The 20,322-nt window shown below is 37.2% G+C and overlaps 1 protein-coding gene and 1 long non-coding RNA gene across 5 annotated transcripts in view; both read right to left on the reverse strand.

Moving 5' to 3' along the window:
- Nucleotides 1-5,284, reverse strand: part of LOC145908060 (uncharacterized) — a 134,613-nt gene extending 129,329 nt beyond the window's left edge. Inside the window, exons 1-2 of the long non-coding RNA XR_014402938.1 lie at nucleotides 5,138-5,284; nucleotides 4,291-4,477 (exon numbers count right to left, since the gene is read on the reverse strand). This is a non-coding gene — a long non-coding RNA (uncharacterized LOC145908060). The remainder of the gene's footprint in view (nucleotides 1-4,290; nucleotides 4,478-5,137) is intronic.
- LOC145908051 (uncharacterized) overlaps nucleotides 1-20,322 on the reverse strand; it is a 161,810-nt gene that overhangs the window by 3,996 nt on the left and 137,492 nt on the right. The window contains exons 2-7 of one of the 4 annotated variants that reach the window (XM_082995223.1): nucleotides 2,631-2,850; nucleotides 2,390-2,533; nucleotides 1,811-1,988; nucleotides 1,242-1,316; nucleotides 997-1,133; nucleotides 147-310 (exon numbers count right to left, since the gene is read on the reverse strand). In XM_082995223.1, coding sequence (XP_082851349.1) covers nucleotides 147-310; nucleotides 997-1,080 — 248 coding nt within the window. In that variant the 5' untranslated portion in view covers nucleotides 1,081-1,133; nucleotides 1,242-1,316; nucleotides 1,811-1,988; nucleotides 2,390-2,533; nucleotides 2,631-2,850. Of the gene's footprint in view, nucleotides 1-146; nucleotides 311-996; nucleotides 1,134-1,241; nucleotides 1,989-2,389; nucleotides 2,534-2,630; nucleotides 2,851-20,322 lie in introns of all 4 variants that reach the window. The other 3 variants (XM_082995224.1, XM_082995225.1, XM_082995227.1) reach the window with 3 other exon arrangements.

Here is a 20,322-nt window from a genome sequence, read left to right on the forward strand (position 1 = left end):
CAAAGCCAGTTATCTTTTGGTAGAAAGCATTATCCATTCTTTTCTAGTTACAAATGCATTACTTTTTCGACCCAACATTTAAGCATAGGCAATACATATATATTTTGCACTATATTGTATACAATAACAAACTAATGTTAGCTTACGGTAAGACGTAGGTAAGAGCTCCGTTGTAATATATCATGATGGATATGGTGTGAATACGAATAATGACTTGAAACTTAGCCCCTCTGCTTAATCTTGCCCTGCCCAGACGACAAAAGGGCCTTGCACTCCATTCATTTCCAGTTGGTCCAATCTTGATGATTAGCTGTGTGTTACATACAAAGCGAAACCATTACAACCAGCAAGTTTATTCAATTCAATGTTTTACAGTATGATAATTTGTATTATCATAATCTCCTGATAGCAATATACCCAACAGAAACACATTCTACTTGAATAAGCTATACTGGTGATGTTTAGAAGCATAGGCGGTACATATACATATGAATATATCAATTGAAAAGCTTGTGAAATACCGACTCCGGATTTATTACAGAACTTGCTACAGTAAGTTGAAAGTTCGTTCAATTTATTGTAACCTTTCCCACCGACCAATGGCATATTAAATTTAGAATGGCTTGACAGCGCCGTCTAGCGGATGAACCAAAAGAAGGCACTAAAACATACAAACTTTTAATTCTTGCTGATTCTTTTTGAAAATGGTTTGTTCATGCCAAAATAATGTTTTTGTGAAGTACATTGTTAGTTATCTGACTTAATCTTGCATGCCTTGTGTTGTGACACAAGTGACCTGGAGTAACCCCAGCGGACTGTACTGTTACAGAGGTGGTTTGAGATTCTTCCAACTCAAGAGATATGTTTGGGTGATAGTTTGCTTATCAAGCTATTAACGGTCGTTACATCGCTGCTTTTCTATGCCGTGTAAATATGTTTTCTATGTCGTGTTATTTTAAGAACAATAGTGTATATCGCCACTGAATAGCAACTCACAGCTAGGGTTGAGGCAAGGAAAATGTTTACACCCCTCCGGACTCGTGCAAGCAAAGAAAACTTTCGGAAATGCGTGCAGAGCATAATGGATTAGCGATCCATCGTCTTAACCACTTGGCCACCTCGTCGTCCAAAACCTGTAGTTAAAGGAAATATTTACGTGAGATTTGTTTGGAAAAAATATTGTCTTGTAAAAACTACTTTTGTTTGGTTTAATATTGTCGGATACGATAAATTGCACTTACATAAACTTGATAGATGGTTTGCCACATCCTTCGATAGTTCAGTTGGTGCGGCGGTGGAGTTTATCACAAATACATCTGAAGTACACAGCATTTTAGGTAAAAGTACTTTTGAAAAAGAATGCATTAAACTAACTGGTTTTACATGGTTTATTTCTTCCTGAGTATTACAAATGCCTTCACTATCTTTAGTAAATGGAAAGCATGGAAGCTTTCCATTCAAGGTTAGCAATTGTTACAGGCGTAAACAAATTTTTTGTGCTTTTTTGGTAAAATCTTAAGAAAATACCTGTAGTACATAATAAACGCGCTGCTTTCAGGTCGCATTACCTCAGACAACTCGGCCATCCTGTCTATGCACTGTACTTTGTTATATTATTTAGTAATGGTTACAAGTAGTTTTTAAGGCGCAGTTACAAACCTTGTAAACGATGATTTGTTTAAAATTATTTCATCCTGGTCAATTAAATGCCTTGTTGGTTTTGGAAACTATAAAACTGTCAAAATCACAAAAACAAATAAAAAAAACACAAACCGGCGCAGTCTCAATCATTAATGTTGGTAATATTTACCAAGAATCTGATAAGATCGAACAAAGCTTGACACCCTCGTGTAAATCCCAGGTTTGTTTACGTTTCCACAACCGATGCCCCAACTTGTAATATCCCACATAGTGTGACATGTCGTGTTGGGGTCTAAACATGCCAAAGGACCCCCAATATCACCACCACATGTGTCAGTGCCGTCGTTCTGAAAAACAAGACTGGAAATTGTTTGTGGTAATATGTTTAGATAAGCAAGAATGACTCGATTTAACGATACAGTAGCTAAAGGGGAAAAAGAAAATTTCCGCTCTTACTGCAGTAAACATTATCAGGTTCAAACAGCCAAGTAGGCGACTGCAATTCTCATGGACGAATATGCTCATTGGTGCCACTGGTGGCTATTTTTTGCTGGACATGCTGCTGCGATTAATTGGAAAATAGTGATTTGTTCATTATTCTAAAAATGAAATGCGATTTTCACTTTCATTACTGTTGTGGATGTCACTTGCAGCTTGTTCAGTTTTAATACATAAAGATAAAAGAAATAGGGTAAGTTTGTACAGCGCTGAAAAGTTTTCAAGTAACATGTGCTTTGTATAATTTCACCTTTAGCATTACCCCAATAAACAATTATATCCAGAAACATAGAAAACTTCCTGCACCCCGCATTCCCAACCAGATATTCTATACTCATATTGTGATGAAAACTGGTTTTGTCCAAGAGGCAAACATGTTGACTGCATAAATCCACTGCAAACATAGAAATAGGTTGGTAATGGAACAGAAAAGTACATGGATTACATTTGAATAAAATTGTGATTTTGTACTAAAATCCAAGCTGACATACTGATTATATGGGAGAATATTCGAATTCGGAAAAAGTGAGATCTTGTGTAGAACGACATTGTCCCCGTAGACTTTCCACTTGAATGATTTGCATCAGTATAGTTGGGAATGATCACATAGTGAGGTTTTCCTCTTCAATAATTAGGTCATGTGAATCCTTTGATTTGTAGTAACCTGTAACCACCCACCCCAGGCCCCGACCGCTGGTCTCATTGGTTAACCTGTCACCATGGAAACAGATCAATAATACTATTTGTTGTTTTGAAAGTTAATCAAGAAAACATGAGCGAATCAATCCTCTTTATGAAACAGATTGCACACAAGAAACACTTACATTTGAGATGAATTTAACACAATGTGAAGCTGTAAGAAGGTAATGTCAAGTGTGGGGTTTACAGCATGTTAGTGGATGTCTCCAATGTATGGAAACCTGTTGAAATTCAAAAAGTGAATTAGTTTTCATGATGTTATGTGAATATCACATATCTTGCACACTTGCACAGAATGTCAAAATATAATCAAATATATTATTCATCAATACTTCATTATTTTGTAACAATTAAATAACAATGACCTATATCAATGGTGGGGAAGGTCAAAAACAAAAACATAACCTTGTCTCAGACAATTCACAAAATATCATTTATGCAAAACTTTTTGCATTTTTTTGCATTGATTAAAAGCAATACTGCTTGCCGTATGTTTGTCATCTTTCATTGTCATTTTCTGTTATGAGTAAGATTGCATTCTATCGAAGTGTGTTTAACTTCTAATATTACAATTTGGGTGAGTTTTACCCAGGATGTCCTTGCAGAGAAGTATTGGTGTTTACAACAACTCCATTATTTCCAGTCGTTATTTTCCAATCCTCAGGTTGGCATCGGTATGACTCTGCAAAAACATCACAGGTATTTACAGGTTTGCAATCAGAAACACTTATGTTTGTAGAAGAGTTTTAGATAAAGACGTTTTTCTTGATGGTTCTTTTGCTTTTGTCAATAAATTCGAGAAACAACAACTACAGTCAGACCTTTATAATCTAAACTGCTTGGTTTCATCTAATATGTTTTAGTCTGCATAAAGAGCCATCCAGCACATACTTTTATTAAATTCCACTTAACATATGTAGGGGTCAACATAAAATCAAAAATGTGTTTGCTCTTTCTTTATTAACAAAGTCGTTCTAACCTTTTTTGCACCAACTACAAGGATTCAATGTAGGGCAGGCATGTTGTTGGTGACCTTGTGGAAATTAGAGGTCATGTCATTCTTTTTTTGTGTGTTTGTTTTGACCACACAGGGATTTGAATATTCTTGATGTTGTCTTGGTGATGTTTTACTCTTCAGTACAACCTGGTGGATAAATGAAAAATGAAAGGTTTTGCGACCACTGGCGACTCGCAACTAGAGTACCACTTCAACTTGGCAAATCTCAAACAAATGCATAATTATGACAGCCAAACAAAACATGGTTTTAATGTAATAAAACAAAAAAAATAGTTGTTTAATAATGCTACAAGAAATTACTGTTGTAAAGTTTATGCAGCAAAATAATGTTATATAGGCATAGTTACACACACTTGTGATAATATAGCAATATCAATACCAAGGAAAAAGTATCACATAAGTTTTCTGTATTTCTTTCATTGAAATTTACGTACAACAAAGTTAAATACCGCTTGTGGCAACCCAACTTTTTTGAATGCGACCTCTTGTTCAGATCAAAATTTCCTGGGATTCGTTGTGTTGGTCAATCATCTAATTCAGTGACTCTAGACCTCTTTGTCCTGGCATACAAAGTAGTCAGAAAAGCCATTGACCCCTTTAGATGTTTTGATAAATCTGTTCCTGCCAATTTTTAAAGTATGGGGTAAAAGTCACAATGTGTTTTCCATATAACCAGGTTGTTACTTGCTTCTACTGTTTTGCATATATCCATGCTCATATTGTAAACTGCACAAACATTTTTTGAAAAATAGGGGTTTATAAATCACTTAGAGTGAGTATTTAGAGGTTGTGGCAGACTTCCTGACAACACTCTATGGAGGGGGTCGGCAACCCCTGGCACATTAAGTTAATATTCATGGCATGCCAAGTGATTTATCAGTTCATACTTCAGTACTTTTACATGCGTTCGGGATTGGCTTGCGTCCCAAAGATACGTTACAAAGATAAATGCCAAAGAATCGCACAAATTTACACAATAAAATTTATATAATGATATAAGTAATGTGCGGTGACAACACAGCGGTAACAAGATAAGGGCAACATACTCTGGTTTGCACGTACATAATTTATAAACACACGCGTAATGTTAAAAAAGTTGCTGGCCCCTGCTGCACTGACACAGGTTAAGAACCACTGGTATAAGCTTAAATTCCCCAAAAAATTCAACTATCTTTTCCAGAAAATTTCACAAGCCCTGCATATATATATATATTATTTACTGTGACATGGAGCCCGACGGCAGCACTGGTTTCAGATTTTACATGGACATAGGGTTTTCACCTCGATTGTCTTCAGAGGTTTGCAACCAGTGTTTGTGGAAATCTTTGACTGGTTGTTTGGCGAGAAAGATTGTCAAGAGCCAACACCAAGCTGCACTGATGTGATCTAACAGATCAAAACATTGGCCCAGTTGTCCAGTCTGCAACTCACTTAATATGATTTCTGTTGACAAAAGTTACAAATTAATTTAGTTTGGAGTCAGCATGATGACTAGGACTTCTTCCAGCAACAATTCATTGTGTGGATTAGTGATGGTTTTTGGAGCCGACAATTTGTTCTCATTAACTTTTTTATTCAGATTTTAGGTAAAATTTCTTCTAGGATTTTCTCTTATCTGGATTGACTCGAGGATTCATTTAAAAATAAACCCAGCAACCAACTTTTACACAGCGCACAACTAAACTGCAAGTAAGTATTTGTGTACAACAGACCAATACAAGACATACACTTACTTCATTAACCAACATATTCTCTTGTAACTTGATTCATGGACGTTGTCAGTTTGTGGGAAATTTCACTCTTCATTTGCAATGAGATTTCTTGCATTTAAAACCAATACATTGGAAAATAAGATAATTTGGGACAGTAGAAGTTTTAATTTTATTCCAAGACCAAGTAGATCCGTCTGTTACGTTCCTACATGACAACATTCTATTCTACAAACAACCCCTGGTATTCTTTCTTCTGAAAACTGGAATAAAAATGTCGGAAAGCTTTCGTCTCACTTTCTGCTCCAGACATATTTCACTTTATATATTTCGTAGCAATTTTATTTACAGTAAAAAACATTTATTTTGAACAAATCACAAAAAAAACACAAATAATTCTGAAAGTCTCGTGTTTTGTTTTAATCCGGACCACTGGAGTCTTCATCGGATGAGAGGAAGGAATATTTACTGACGATCCAAACCCGAAACTCCCGGCTAAAAAAAAAAACACAAAACTTTTAATTTCATCAAAATTAACAAAACCATGTTTTAATGCAAATATAAATTAAGCTAAATTCTGACCGAGTTTTTCAGTTTTTTAATCTCTTCTCTCAAGACTCGAATAGATTCGGAATCGAATCCGCATCCATACAGCCACAACCCCCCATCCACTTTAGGGAGAATCCGACAAATATTTCCAACATCTTTTCGTTCAAACTTGTTGGAATTCAGGATGAGAACTCCCAACTATTTAAAATATGAAGATTGGTCGGAAATCTTTGTTGCAAACTTTTTTTAAAACAGATTTTTTTTAATTAAAACCGAATTAAAATTAACTCCATGTTTTCACTTTTAATTAAAAAAAGTAAGTTTTATAAAAATATCATGGATTTAAACAAATATTTATTCTCAAAATAATGAAAACCAACCTTGGGTCCCATCTTCATAATCGCTTCACAGATCATGTTTAAAGTTTCGGAATTAAGTTCGCATTTCCTCAACTCCAGCTCCAAACTGGGTTCTCGAATCCGTGGGAGGAAATCCGCGAGAGCGAAAACATCCGAAATCTTCAGTGGGACTAAGTCTAAATTCAACACCCGAGGACAAGAGAGGGCAATTTCATCTCTAGATATTTCGTCAACTTCCTGTAAATCTACGAGGAAATCTGAAACCGGGACAAGTTTATTAAAACAAACATGGCGGAAGTTTTATTAAATCACTAAAACTTTTTATTGCAAACTTCAAACAAGATTTCTTCACTTTTAATCGGATTTAAACAAGACAAGATCCAACAAATTAATCAAATACAAAAACATTAACTTACTGGAAGGAAAACATAAACTTTATCCGACAAAAAATATGCGACCTTCCTTTAAAACTTTCAACCTGAACATTTTTATTCCATCCTCTTCTATAAGAACAATGGAATTGCGACGTCACAATGCTTATTGTTTTTTGTGGTACGCAACAGAATACTCATTTCGCACTCTGTGTTTATTTCGTACCCTGCGTTAAATTGCATTCGCAAAATTCCAGTGCCGGAATGTTAATTGAAGTTCCTGCTATAAAGGCAGGTCTCCCTGTACTTACCTTCATTCTATTATTTTGTGCTATTCGAAAATACAACAATTGTGATGTAACAGCTATACGTTCACAAACACGCATCACACAGACTGGAAATAAATACTAACCTCGTAACTCGTATCCACGTAAATATAATCCATTGGGCCTTTTTTCTCGCAGGTATTTCGAAAGTTTCTTCAACAATTTTTTCGCACGTTTGTCTGAAAATAACAAGATCAACATTTACGGCAAAAATAGAAGCCACGTATTTGGATGGGAGAATTATATAAAACTCCCAATGTGCGTTTTCCACAAATATAACCTGCGTATATTAGATGCGTGATGAGATGCGAGACTTTCGAAACCACGATGCCCGTTTACCCAATATAGTGGTAACTTGTAGTGGAAAGTATGTGAAAGTTTAACAGCAAGCTTTTCGCGTAAAGCAACGTTGTGTAACAAATTGTAATCATGGTTTTGCAAATCGTTCAGGGCCGGTCAATGCAGACAATGCCTTGTATTACTTTCCTGGTTACAATTATTACAGCAAAATGATTTTCTTATGATTAGATGAGAAAAAAAGGGGTCACAGTTATTACACTTGCAGTTGATTTTTTTTTCTGTGGTGAAATTAGAAGCAACTGAAAAGTAAAAATATGTTGTTTCAAATGTTTGTGTTCGTTATCAGTGCAAGACCAACTAATTGTAAGAAAGGCAGGCAGGGTCAGTCAATGGAGACAAGTGCAACAAAACAAATATGTTAAATGACAGCAGCATCTTAACTTTGGCATCAATTAGATGGTCACAGATTTTTACACCTAAATGCCATGTATTACTTTACTGGTTACAGATGTTACAGCAAAGTTTTTTTTTTCTTTTTAAATAAGAAAAAAGATTGTTTTTAATGTAACTGACTACCAAGTGTGGAGGATGCTGGATCACTGGAAGCAGTCTTGACTGAGGTTGATGGCAAGGTTTTTAGACTGGAACCACTTCCATCACCTGTAAAAAACAATCAAGGTGATAACAGCAATTTAATGGCACTTATGTACACCAATAAGGGTTAACCCAATACGAAGGCCTCATTTGATAATTTTGATAATAAATAAATTAGGTTACAGGCCGCAACTCTGTATTTCTGTGGAATAGAGTTTCTTGGTTGGGAAATGCAATAGGTCATGCATGGGTGCCAGTGTTTTGGATGAATGAGCGCAAATGATCAGGCTGTTGCCAGGGCGATTTTCAGCGTGTCAGTGTTTTGGATGAATGAGCGCAAATGATCAGGCTGTTGCCAGGGCGATTTTCAGCGTGTTTGGGGCAGTTTTACTATGGTTTTCAGGGTTATTAGTCAGACAGTAAATTGGTAGAGGGTATTGTTGAACATGTAGCTGAAAAACTACCAAAATATTGAGGTCGATTTTGTGGAAAAATGAATCACAGAAAGTATGCTCAGTTTGTGATTTTCTGTTAGTCCCGACCCTTGTCTAGGAATTCTGGTCAAAATTATATTCGAGATAACTACTTTAACCACTCCCCCAGGGGATTTTGTCCCCCTGTTGGCCATTATTTTGGCTAAAAAAGCAGAAAAAAGTGTAGGTTTGTTTTGTAAAAAATGAATCACAGAAAGGACCCTCCATTTGCGACTAAATAAAGCCTCCAACCCTCCTCCACACAATTCATTATGAATTAGATGTATTGTAACTGTTTTGGGGCCGCCCCGGGGCTGTTTGTACACCCCCCTAGGACTGGCAGTTTAGCAGTAAGCCTTTGCAAAACCACCCATGTGCTGTCTTAATGCAGCTGCAATCAATTTTTTTTTTTTTTTTTTTTTTTTTTTGACAAACAAGAGAAACTGTCACCAGGTGCACGAAGGCAAATGACCTCCAAAACTCAATTTTTAGGATTTAATTGTGAGTTACGGCCTACAGTGGCTTAACAACCAAGCTGGACCTGGGCATTCCAGGCCACTGCTCTGTCTGTGGGAGTTTGCCAGTTAGACTTCACAGCAGGGATTCACTACACGAATGTCATATTTGGAAATCAGCGTGACTGCTAGTGTAAAAGCTAGCACAGTGCCACAGTCAACAACTGCACTGATGAGACCTCATAGGTCGAAATGTTTGCATATGTGAAGTAATGTTATGTCATAACATTGAACAATTAATTTAAGTGCCCAAAACCACAGGTTTATGCAAAACAATGGATATTATATATACCAATGGATATATGTGTTACAAAAATGGTATACTTCGGTACTTGCGACAAAAAGCACTTTAGCAGCGTGCGAATATAGGGCTGAACTTACTTTTTACATGTCCCAGCTCACCACCATCTATTTGATGTATTCTGGTTGCCTCACGTTCAGCTGCAGCTGTGGAGGCTTCACCAGCTGTAGAAACAGGTGTTAAATTTACATGAACAATACATGATTGTTTAGATTAACACAACAAATGGATTGAGCTACTGTGGCATGCTTACAGCACTAAAACGTTGCACACCAAGTAACAGCGGCATCACAGCCAAGCCTGGTAAAGCTTCTTTTCCTAACAGCTTAAGATATAAAAAAGCACTGGAGTTTGAACTCATAACCCTGGTCATTAGGAACCATAGTTCTTCCAGCTAAGGTATGAAAGTTCAACAAAATAGAAACACCCAGATTGGCTGCAATGTCACTGCCGAGAAGCAGGGAAATAAAATTCAAAAATTTATAAATTTAACCTTTTCCTGCATGTTTTGGATGTTTCTTTGAACGTCTTGAAAAAAGTCTTGCAAAAAAACCTGTTTGTTTTTTTGTATTAGAATTGGAAGAAACTAAACAAAAATACTGAGTTTATCAAGTCAAGCATAACCATGCTATAACACATAATACACTGTCAAATCTTGTGCAGCGCAGTTTAAAAAAGAAAGGATTGTTGTTATGTTATGTTATCTGCCTTGTATATGTTTACCACCATTTTCCGGCGACTGTTTTGAATGTTGGGCCTTGGAAGTTGTTGTGCCATCTAATGTTTTGGATGAAGACGATTCGATATTTGTTGAAGCCAAACTATCCCTGAAAGCTTTAAAACAATGTGTTGAAATATATAGTATAGCATATATATAGATCATTATTTTTCCTATTTTTTGTAGACTTTAGTGAAGTGTTGTAATATTCATACCATTTAACAATTAGATTATGTGCCTTAAACCACAGGTTTATGTAAAACAATGATTATAATAAATACCAACAAATATATGAATGCAAACCATGGTGGCAACATTACTCTTCAGTTTGTGTTGTAAAAATGTGATACTTCGTTTCTTGCACTAAAAATCAGTTTAAGCAATGTGCGTATATAGGGCAGAACTTACTTTTTACATGTCCTAGTTCACCACCATCTATTTGATGTATTCTGGTTGCCTCAAGTTCAGCTGCAGCAGTGGAGGTTTCACCAGCTGTAGAAACATATGTATTACAAATCATAAACAAGATATACTGGGATACCATCTGTTTACAAGTGCCTTGATGAAACAGCGTACAAACATTGGTTGAAATTCTAGTAAAATTTTAAATAATTGTTCCAGTGGTTCTCAACCTGTAAGGGCTTTTTAAGTGGTGTGCACAAAAAATTGCAACATAGACAAATTCCATCCAAAAATACCAATTGTTGTGAAATTGCATGCTGCGACATGTGTCATGAACTTTCAATGGGCATTAAATCCTGTTTCTGGTTGTTAATTGGCATTTTGATATTCAGTTCAAAGTACAACACAACCATGCTTTAACACATAATACACTGCCAAATCTTGTGCAGCACAGATCAAAAATGTAGGCATTGTTGTTGGTTATGTTTCACTCAAACAGTTTTCTGCTTCGAAAACATTTACCACCATTTTCCGGCGACTGTTTTGACAGTTGGGCCTTGGAATTTGTTGCGCCATCTAATGATTTGGATGAAGTAGATTTTACGTTTGTTGAAGCCAAACCTTCTCTGCAAGCTGTAAAACAATGAGTAACAATATATAGTATAGCATATAATATATCTTTCTTTTTCTTTCAATTACATTTAAGTTCATTGCAATCGGCAAAGTTTTGTCAGCAAAAAAGATAACAGAAACACATTTTTAATACACAAATACCAAATAAATATAGTACTGACGGATTTTATGCATCTTGGAAATTGTCATACCGCTGACCGCACTATTGACAGGATCAGATTCCGAACTGGTTTCACCACGTCCACTTCCAGAGGCTTGGATTGAAAATTATAAAATAAAAATAATGGTCATTAAAGCACAAACTTTCCAATGCGCAGCACATACCTGGTTTGTGTCCGAGCAAAAGGCCACACACAAAACGACGAACCATTGCCCAATGGGGTTTGTAAATTAAATCATCCACGATTTGATAAAATTTTTTATCTGACATGAACATAGAAATGTAGTATGCACCAAACATTTCCTGCAGAACTTGATGAAGGTAGTAGAAGAGAACATCTCTCCCATCAAAGACTCTACGACTGGGAAACCGGGAGAACTTTGCCATTTTGAACACTACATCCTGTACTTTTACATCTTCTAAACCCACTTTTTGAAGGTCATCATCTGTGAACACAACGGTTTTACGAACCATGCCTTCATATGCCATTTGGCTAAGTGGCAATTTGAGGTTATCTAATTTCTCTCCTTTTGCATGCTCAGAGTGACCAAGTTGTTGCAAAACTTCATCAAATACATTAGTTATGGTGGAAATACTGTGCACCTCACCAAATAACCCAGCATAAACAATAAATTGTAAAAGCATTGGATTGCGGCATAAATCAAGCAATTGTGGAGATTTAGTTGCAAGTTTGTTCCACAGTTCATTTGCTTTATCACCTGCGTAACCAAAAAACAATGCCTTTGCATCCTCAGGAGAAAGATCAGTGACATAAATTGTTGGCTTAGGTCGGAGTCCTAATGGTATTAATAGTAATGAGTGGGGTCGAGAAGTAAAAATCAATGTAGATTTTGGAAAAAATTGCCTGCTGCAAAGGTTAGCAACAAGCTGTTGTACTGGCAAGGGAGTGTGATACTTCTCATTTACAGGTGCCAGGTTTTCTAGTGTCCAGGTTGCCTGATCTAATCCATCAAAAATAAAAGCACACTTTTCTGGGTTCTTTATCATCCACTGGAAAACCAAACTGAGTGTTTCCTCTGAAGCATGGTTGAACTGGTTATCCAGCAGAAGCTCCTGCAAACTAAGCTTTCTATTGCAGTAGTTTAAATACATGAACCGAAGATGAAGCACTAAGTGATGTTCTGTTTCTAGTTGCCTGCATAATCTCTTTGAAAGAGTGGTTTTGCCACATCCAGCCGGTCCAAGAAAAGCTAGAAATATGCCTTCCTTTTTTTGTTCTTTGAAGCTTGAAACTAGTTGCTGAAATTTGATGTGTTCACCAACAAATTGAGCTTCGCCCCTCTTGCTTGTTGATGGCTGAAACTCATTTTCCTTTTGAGGATCAATTCCTTTGTAAATATCAGTATGTATCAGTGTTGGTTGAACCTCTGGTATTTCAACCTTTTGCAACTCTTCACTGTAAGGGACAACATCGGGATCAAGATTTTCAAGCTGATACTTTTTGATTTCATCAACTGCCTGTTGCAACTTTTCTTCTGCAAATTTTAAACAGGTTTTTCAGATTATAAATCCATGTTACAGTTGTTTTTAGACAAAACAGTGGGCTCTAGGCCTCTAGCATCTATGTTTGGCTGGTTTAATTTTATTGCAGCATGTTGCATAACCACAACACAAATTAAGGATTAGTGTTTATCTGTCAAATTATATTGTAATGGTAACTTCTAATGCCACAGAAAAATGATAAAATCCTTAAGTACAAAAACGGGAAAAAATTGTCTGCTGTTTAGTTTGATAGCCAACTGTATAATGTATCATCATATTTTCATTTCAAATGCTTGTTTACAAAGTTTTAGTTGATCTAACTCTTATTTTACGTCAATTTATGGAACTACTTTGCTTCGTAGGGGTAGGAACAAACATAATTTCAGATGACATCGACAAACATCACAGAGTATATTTAGTTGTAACAGGCAAATTTCGAGTTGTAACTCTCTGATTGGTTGGATTTTTACCCACAATGCAGTACACTTAATGGAGCTTAAAAAACTGCTGAAGGACGCATATTGGTATTTCTACTAAAATATGTTTGGCTCCGGAAAATTTCCACCTTGTATTTAATCCTCTGTCACAAAAGAAGGACGCCACAAAGCAATCAGTGATGCATGGGGTTCAATTTTACGTTTGAGCACATGTGCCGTTGCTTGGACTAAGTTAGTAGTCTCTGCTTGGACGAATTTGAGCCAGTTTTAGGCAGTTTTAAGTAGAGTTTTGGGCGTTTTAAGTCAGGTAGTTACGCGGTAACGGGTGCTGTATGAAATTGAGCTGAAAAGGCGGCTCAATCTTGAGGCTATATCTGCAGAATAATCAAAGACTTATGAATTACAAAAAATTTCTGGTCCAAGAACACCATCGGTGACGGGATCTGCAGCCAACATGATATCTGCCGGAAGTCAATGTTCATAACGACAGTGATGTTTCAATCCTGCTATAACTGACAAATCGCAGCCTACTGTTAATGCCACAGTTCTAACCCGCTTTATAGCCAAGTCAAATAATGTGAGTAATATTTTTTATTATTGTTGAAACTTTCTACTAGTTATGTTCCTCAATCGAAATCATAATCACTCAGCAAAACATGGGAAACAAGCCAGGTTTTTTTACAAAGTTGTATATTTTCTGTTTTCAGAGGAAGAACTTTCAGCGATTGTATGAGAGTGTTTCCGTTCCACAGTCAGCAAAAAATGCTTCATCGTAGATAAACGTAGGTGTTTTAGCTACAGTGTTTGTTTTACATGTTGGCCAAAGAAGCGTGAAGAAAATTCCTCACTTTCTAAGCCCATGTGATCGGCGTGAAGATGCCTCGGTAACTTACTGGCACCGTAGCTTCATTTGACAGTTTGGCTTAACACTAGATACGGTAAACTGGAATCTTCTGTCCATCGTAAACCATATTGGAAATAGCTGTCCCTGTACTGTCGTATCTACCGACTGATTTAAACGTTTTCACAAACACTTTTACTTCCCGTATGTTTGCACAGTTTCGCTTGTCACTGCTACCGAAATATTCCAACACTTGTCCTCAAATGGTTTGTAAAATGGTTACGTAGGTTATTTGTGATGTCACGAGGTTATGAGTTGTGAGCAAACTATTTAAACAATTCATGGTTTGATGCCACATAACCAGAATGTTTGCAGTGGCAACTTATAAGCGCATGTGTAGAATGGTTTCATATCTCCGTCGAAACTCTTTCATCAATTTTTCGCGGCACACACAGTTTTCGAAACCTGTTAAACGCATTATTCTGACAAGCTGTAAAGTGCACTATTCGTTCAAGTAGACAAAATGATCGCATGCACATCATGATTCTACAAAGGAATTGAGTGCTCCCGAGCATCTGGATCCAAACACAAATTACTAAACACGTAAAAGTGTCTGGAAACGTTTTTACACATTTCACGCAAAAAGGTCACGGACAGAATGCTTTCAACTTAAATGCTGAAGTCAGACACATTCTTATTTCAATCAAAATATGGATTTCCTTAAAAGCAGGTCGGTGTTGTGACAACCATGGTCTTGCAAGACATGCACACCCACAGCCTTCTGGTATCATGCTGAACGACAGAACTTTTTGCTCGCACTTGCATTTCGCTTGCATTTACAACAACAACCGTAACTGGAACTTAAGTGCTCTGTACACCAGAGGCGTTTGATGGTTGCGGCTGACGATGCGTAACGGTCGCCGATTTTTCCGCGCTTTTGGAAGCGCCAAGAGGCTTTACACTAGCAGTGCGGTTGTCGCCACCGCGGCAAATCATTTCAATATCTACAGCGTCTTTGTGTCGTAAAAACGTCAATAGGAAACTTCAGTTAATTTTATTTTTTACGACAATTGACTTATTGATCTATTTTATATTCATGTACGGAGCGTTTACTTACGAAATATGTATTATTTGGTTCGCTTTTACTGGTGGAAGAGCAAATGACTATGTTAGTGGCTATGGGGCGCCGTTTTGAAAAAATTATCTTGCCGCAACATAGAGCTAGGTTGCTGCAAGATAGCTAAGTTGCCGCAACTTAGCACTATGTTGCGGCAAGATAGCTCTATGTTGCGGCAACTTAGCTATCTTACCGCAACTTAGCTCTATGTTGTGGCAACTTAGCTATCTTGCCGCAACTTAGCTTTATCTTGCAGCAAGTTAATTTTTTTCAAAACGGCGCCCCATAAGTGGCACTGATCTACAATATTTCGTGATCTACAATAAAAAAAAAACGTTTTCCAATGTCCAAAAATTAATTACCGCAAAACAATTTGCGCCATTTTCAACAATAAATCTTATCACCAAATAAGGTATATACGTACAAATAGAATTGTTTAAAACCACCTAAAATAAATCATAACTAGCCAAATACCGAACGAAAAAGAGCTTTGGATCATTGTGGCTGATGGCAAAATTAAATCAGATTTAACTCCGCCGTCAGACGCTTCGAACGAGAAAATCACGCCGTCATGGCTAGACGCGTTTGGTGTGAATCATGCTTTAGAAAGTCACTATCTTCGTGGTATATGTTAATTGCTCTTGCTCAGTAACTTAATACATAAAAGCCAACGATGTACATTTACATGAACTTGCGTTTCGTGACATAGAACCAGATTTCCATAGCAATGCATCATTCATGGCAACCTAACTGATCATTGGTAGCAAAATTGCAGACAACCATAAACAAAAATGAAGAAATCAGTGAAACATTATCTGCAGTGACAATTTTAATGTGACGGTCTTAGTCACATAATATGGTCAATTCGATTCTATGTTGTTGCTGGGGCAAGACACAGATATTAGTAAATGCGTCGCATTAAGCTAACACTTCGTCATCTCCAAATGGTCGAATATAAATGCTAAATCAGTTGGGTTTCGACTTGAATACAAGCATTTGTATTCCAAACTTCCCTAGTAAAACTCCCTACCTCGTTTATCTTCTGATTCTGTAATGGTTGATTCATGATAATGGGCGTGATGATGATGTTCTTCCACAGTCTGATGCAGATGTTCTTCTACAGTCTGATGGTGATGTACGTCACCAATATGTACGTGTAGGTTCTGGAATGGAACCAACAAAAGTTACCAAACACACTAATATTAATCGTCCAAAAAGACAGCATGGTCGTTAAAATTTTCTGAAATCCAATACTGCTCTAAGCTGCCCACATGCGTTTTGTTACGTGCAAAAAAAATCTGTCACTCACAAATGATTTTCTCCAACGCCTACCACCAGTACAGCAAATCTTAATATTCAAGAACAACAAGCTTACCTCGGCAACAATGTTTTGTGAGTTTTCTCCTTCTGTTTGTCGTTCGGCCATTCTTGGATTAGCAGGTGTAGCTTTGTATTGCAAGTACAGTGTAGAAATATATTACACATATATAGCCTACGGTGGGTAAAGATTTGTATGCAATTTAAAAACACACATACTCATGAACATAAAATGTATTGTAGATGCCAGAAAAAAACTGAAGTACACATATTTGGTCACTACAGTAAGCACTGCCAGGCAAAGTAAGCAAAACTATTGTTAATTTATTCAAGCCAGTATTGAAGATTGCAGGCAAGGAAAACGTTTGTTTCCGCCGTTTGGCATCTTGCGTTGAAATGGCGGAACTGTCTGCTTGTAACTTGCTATAGTTTTACAAATTATTCTACAAGCAACACCAGGATTTAATGTGAGTAGTTGTAACTATGGGAATTCAACTTGTGTCAGTTCTCAAAGCACGCGCCGCATGTAAGAATGGTAGATGCTCTATAACCACCACACAGACGGGCGATAGGGAGTCATGCGATTGGCAGCATTCAGTCAAAAGCAGTGGTGGGATTAAATTTTTTTGTCAGCCGGTTCTATCACAATAGTTATATTTTTCAGCGGGTTCTGTTACAAAAAGTCATATTGACAGCTACCAGTAATGCTAACCGGTTCGCTGATCTCATAAAATTTCGTGAGACGGTTCTATAGAACCGGTGCGAACCGGCTGAATCCCACCACTGGTCACAAACCACAAGTAAATACATGTGGAGTTATCAGCTGTGTTGGTTGGGTAATCCCCCGCTCGACCCACGTATACAATGTCGAATAAATATTCGCAACCTGAATATTTATCACAAAATCTATTCACCAAGGAGGCAACTCTATGTATTAAAACATTAACAAACTTCTGTCTACGGCACAACACATGCTTACCGACCCTAAGACACCATGCGTTAACATCACAAATTCGTCCCATTACCTAATGACGCAACAAACAAAAAACTACAGCACGCCATACGAAAACACAGCAGTGGTGACGTCATAAAGCGCTACGTTTTGTCGTGATTCGAATTCCATTATGAAACTGAATCTGACGACGAAAGGGAACGAATAAATTTGACATTTTTATGCATGGACTAAACTATAATTTATACCAAATACTGATGGTAGTTTAGCATTCTAAATGTTTGTGCGCAATCTGTCAGGATGTTGTTGAGCTTGCATATTATAGCTGAATACTGAATTTTATACTGGTCTACCATCTGCACGGACAGTGTGAAGTTCTTAACAGTGCAATTCACAAACAACATAAATTTCGGACACAGCTATTTCAGTTACGTTAATAAATTTTGACTACAAAAAGGCATTAAAGACCTTTTAGACTCTCGATCGTCACAACTAAAGAATGATACTTAGTTCAGATGTTATTATAAGAGGTTGAGAGGTACCGTCTTAAAAATTCCGGTAATTTTCACGTACACAGGAATTAAACCGCCAATTTTCGTAAATGTCCGGACGACTGGGAACTCTAAACATGCAGGCTACACAATTCCTATTCATAGTTTCGTTTTTTAAACATCACAACGCTACAGGCAAAGATTGGCTGAAAATGCATTGGTTTTATTTACTAAAAGGCGTGTAGCGCAGCCTAAATCTTTTTGATTAGGCAAAGCAGGAATTTGTCGAAGAATGTAAGTGCCAAGCACAAAAAACAAAAAATTTCGTACAGGCGAAGAAAAAATATCTTCACTTAACGGCAACCAGCGCGCGTGACACCAACTTTCGCTGTTGTGTGCGTTTTTACTGCAGTGAATAAATCTTAATCGCATTGAAACTAAAAGTAGACGGACACTAAAGCTTATCTGTTATGTTTTTTTGTTGGTGCGTACAACTAAGTTAGGAAATATTCGTAAATTTTAAAATCTTTTGCAAAACGTTCTTTAGTGACCTAGGGCAGGGATTACCAAACCGGGGTCCGCAACGACTGCACTGGGGTCTGTAACGATACCTCAAAAAACAATTTTTTTTTATACAGTGCGTAAGCAGTAATCACTGCAGTGATCATAACTGCGGTTTCGTAAGCTTTACAATACGTACATTTCACAATTACTCCACTTTAGAATGGATCTTACACTATCCTTGTATCTTACGGTTGTAAGAATTCACCCTAATCGCCAGTGTTGATATTGTTTGTGGTATTCTCAACGCTGACATAAGACAGCAGGATCCGAGAAAAACAGGTTCAGAAAATGGGGTCCGCGGCCCAAAAAGTTTGGGAAACCCTGACGTAGAGAATTAGGAGAACACATTTATGATTTTATTTTCAGTTTTTTGTTTTATATGCTGCAATTTTGCCAACTAGCCACACAGTAAACGTGCACATCAATGCAATGCAGCTGCTAGATGCGCTAGTTGCGGTTAATTTTTTCGTCGACTAAAAATAAATTTTTGTTTTTGGTGCTTGATTACAACATTCTTCGACAAATTCTGCTTTACCTAAACGTAACAGTTTTCCCACAAAAAGGTTTAGGGCTGCGCTACACGCGTTTTAGTAAATAAATCCTATCTAAACCAATGCATTTTTAGCTAACCTTTACATGTTGTGACGTACATCCAACTGCAAATTGGCTGGTTACCTACGAATCAGTAAAACCACCACGAGCAGCAAATCTACTACTTCCAAAAAAAGTTTCTTATAAAAAAGGGCTTCTGTAGTGGCGAGATTACAGCGAAAGAAAACTGTTTCATCGCCTACACCTGGAACTGCCAAGCGCCTGTGGTTTTATTATTCGTAATCCAGAATATAGCTGGTCGGTGTTGCCCATACACCTTGCTACTTATCAGGGAAACGAAACGAATCGGCCCGACCGCACCTAGCTGCTGTAGCTTCCGCCATAACTAGCAACCTGTTTTACTTGTGGGACAAAACGTCACGTACGAATTTCCTCGATGATACAGGGGCTGAAATTAGCGTTTCACAATAGACTACAATTTTGTTTTGATGATAATTTTTTCAGCACTGGCGTTTGATTTAAATACAATTGGTCAGCAGCCTGGTATTTCAATATATACTGTAATGTAGCGAATGAACTTGGTCTGAAATTAACAATCACTTGTTCGAACGGCCATTTTTTGCTTCGCTTAAATTTATAGGCTACCAGTGGTTCTCAACCTTTTAAGTTTGCGGACCGGTAAACTTTCAAAACAAATTTTGCGGACCGGTGGACTTTCAAAATCAACCCATTACGAAAAAAATATGCAATTTAAATGAAGTATGAAAAATTCAATTTAATGAGAAGTTTGGTCTAAATCAGTTTAAAATTGGATGTTTCATTTCTTTAATCAATGGACAAGCCTTCAACATCTTTCATTTTGAAATTGAGATGTAAAATTGTAATATATTTGGCGGACCGGCAGAAAAGTTGGCGTGGACTGGCGGTTGAGAAATAGATGCCAAAACTATTGAACAATATAACGTATACCGCCACTGAACCGCAACTCACAGCTAGGTTTGAGGCAAGGAAAATGTTTAAACCACTTCGGACTCGTGCTAGGAAAATAACAAACATTAAACGTTTTAAAGTTCGTCATTTGCGAATCCATTCATACGTCGCATAGTTCCACAAATTTCCTGGTGATATCAAAACTTTCCGCACAGGAAATGCGTGCAGAGCATCATGGATTAGCGATCCATCACCTCAAACACTCGGCCACCTCGCCGTCCAAAACCTGTAGTTAAATGAAATATTTATGTGAGAATTGTTGGAAGTAGATTTTTTTTAAGGCGCAATTACG

The sequence above is a fragment of the Ascidia mentula genome, chromosome 7, assembly GCF_947561715.1.
Source record: "Ascidia mentula chromosome 7, kaAscMent1.1, whole genome shotgun sequence".
Lineage (NCBI taxonomy): Eukaryota > Metazoa > Chordata > Ascidiacea > Phlebobranchia > Ascidiidae > Ascidia > Ascidia mentula.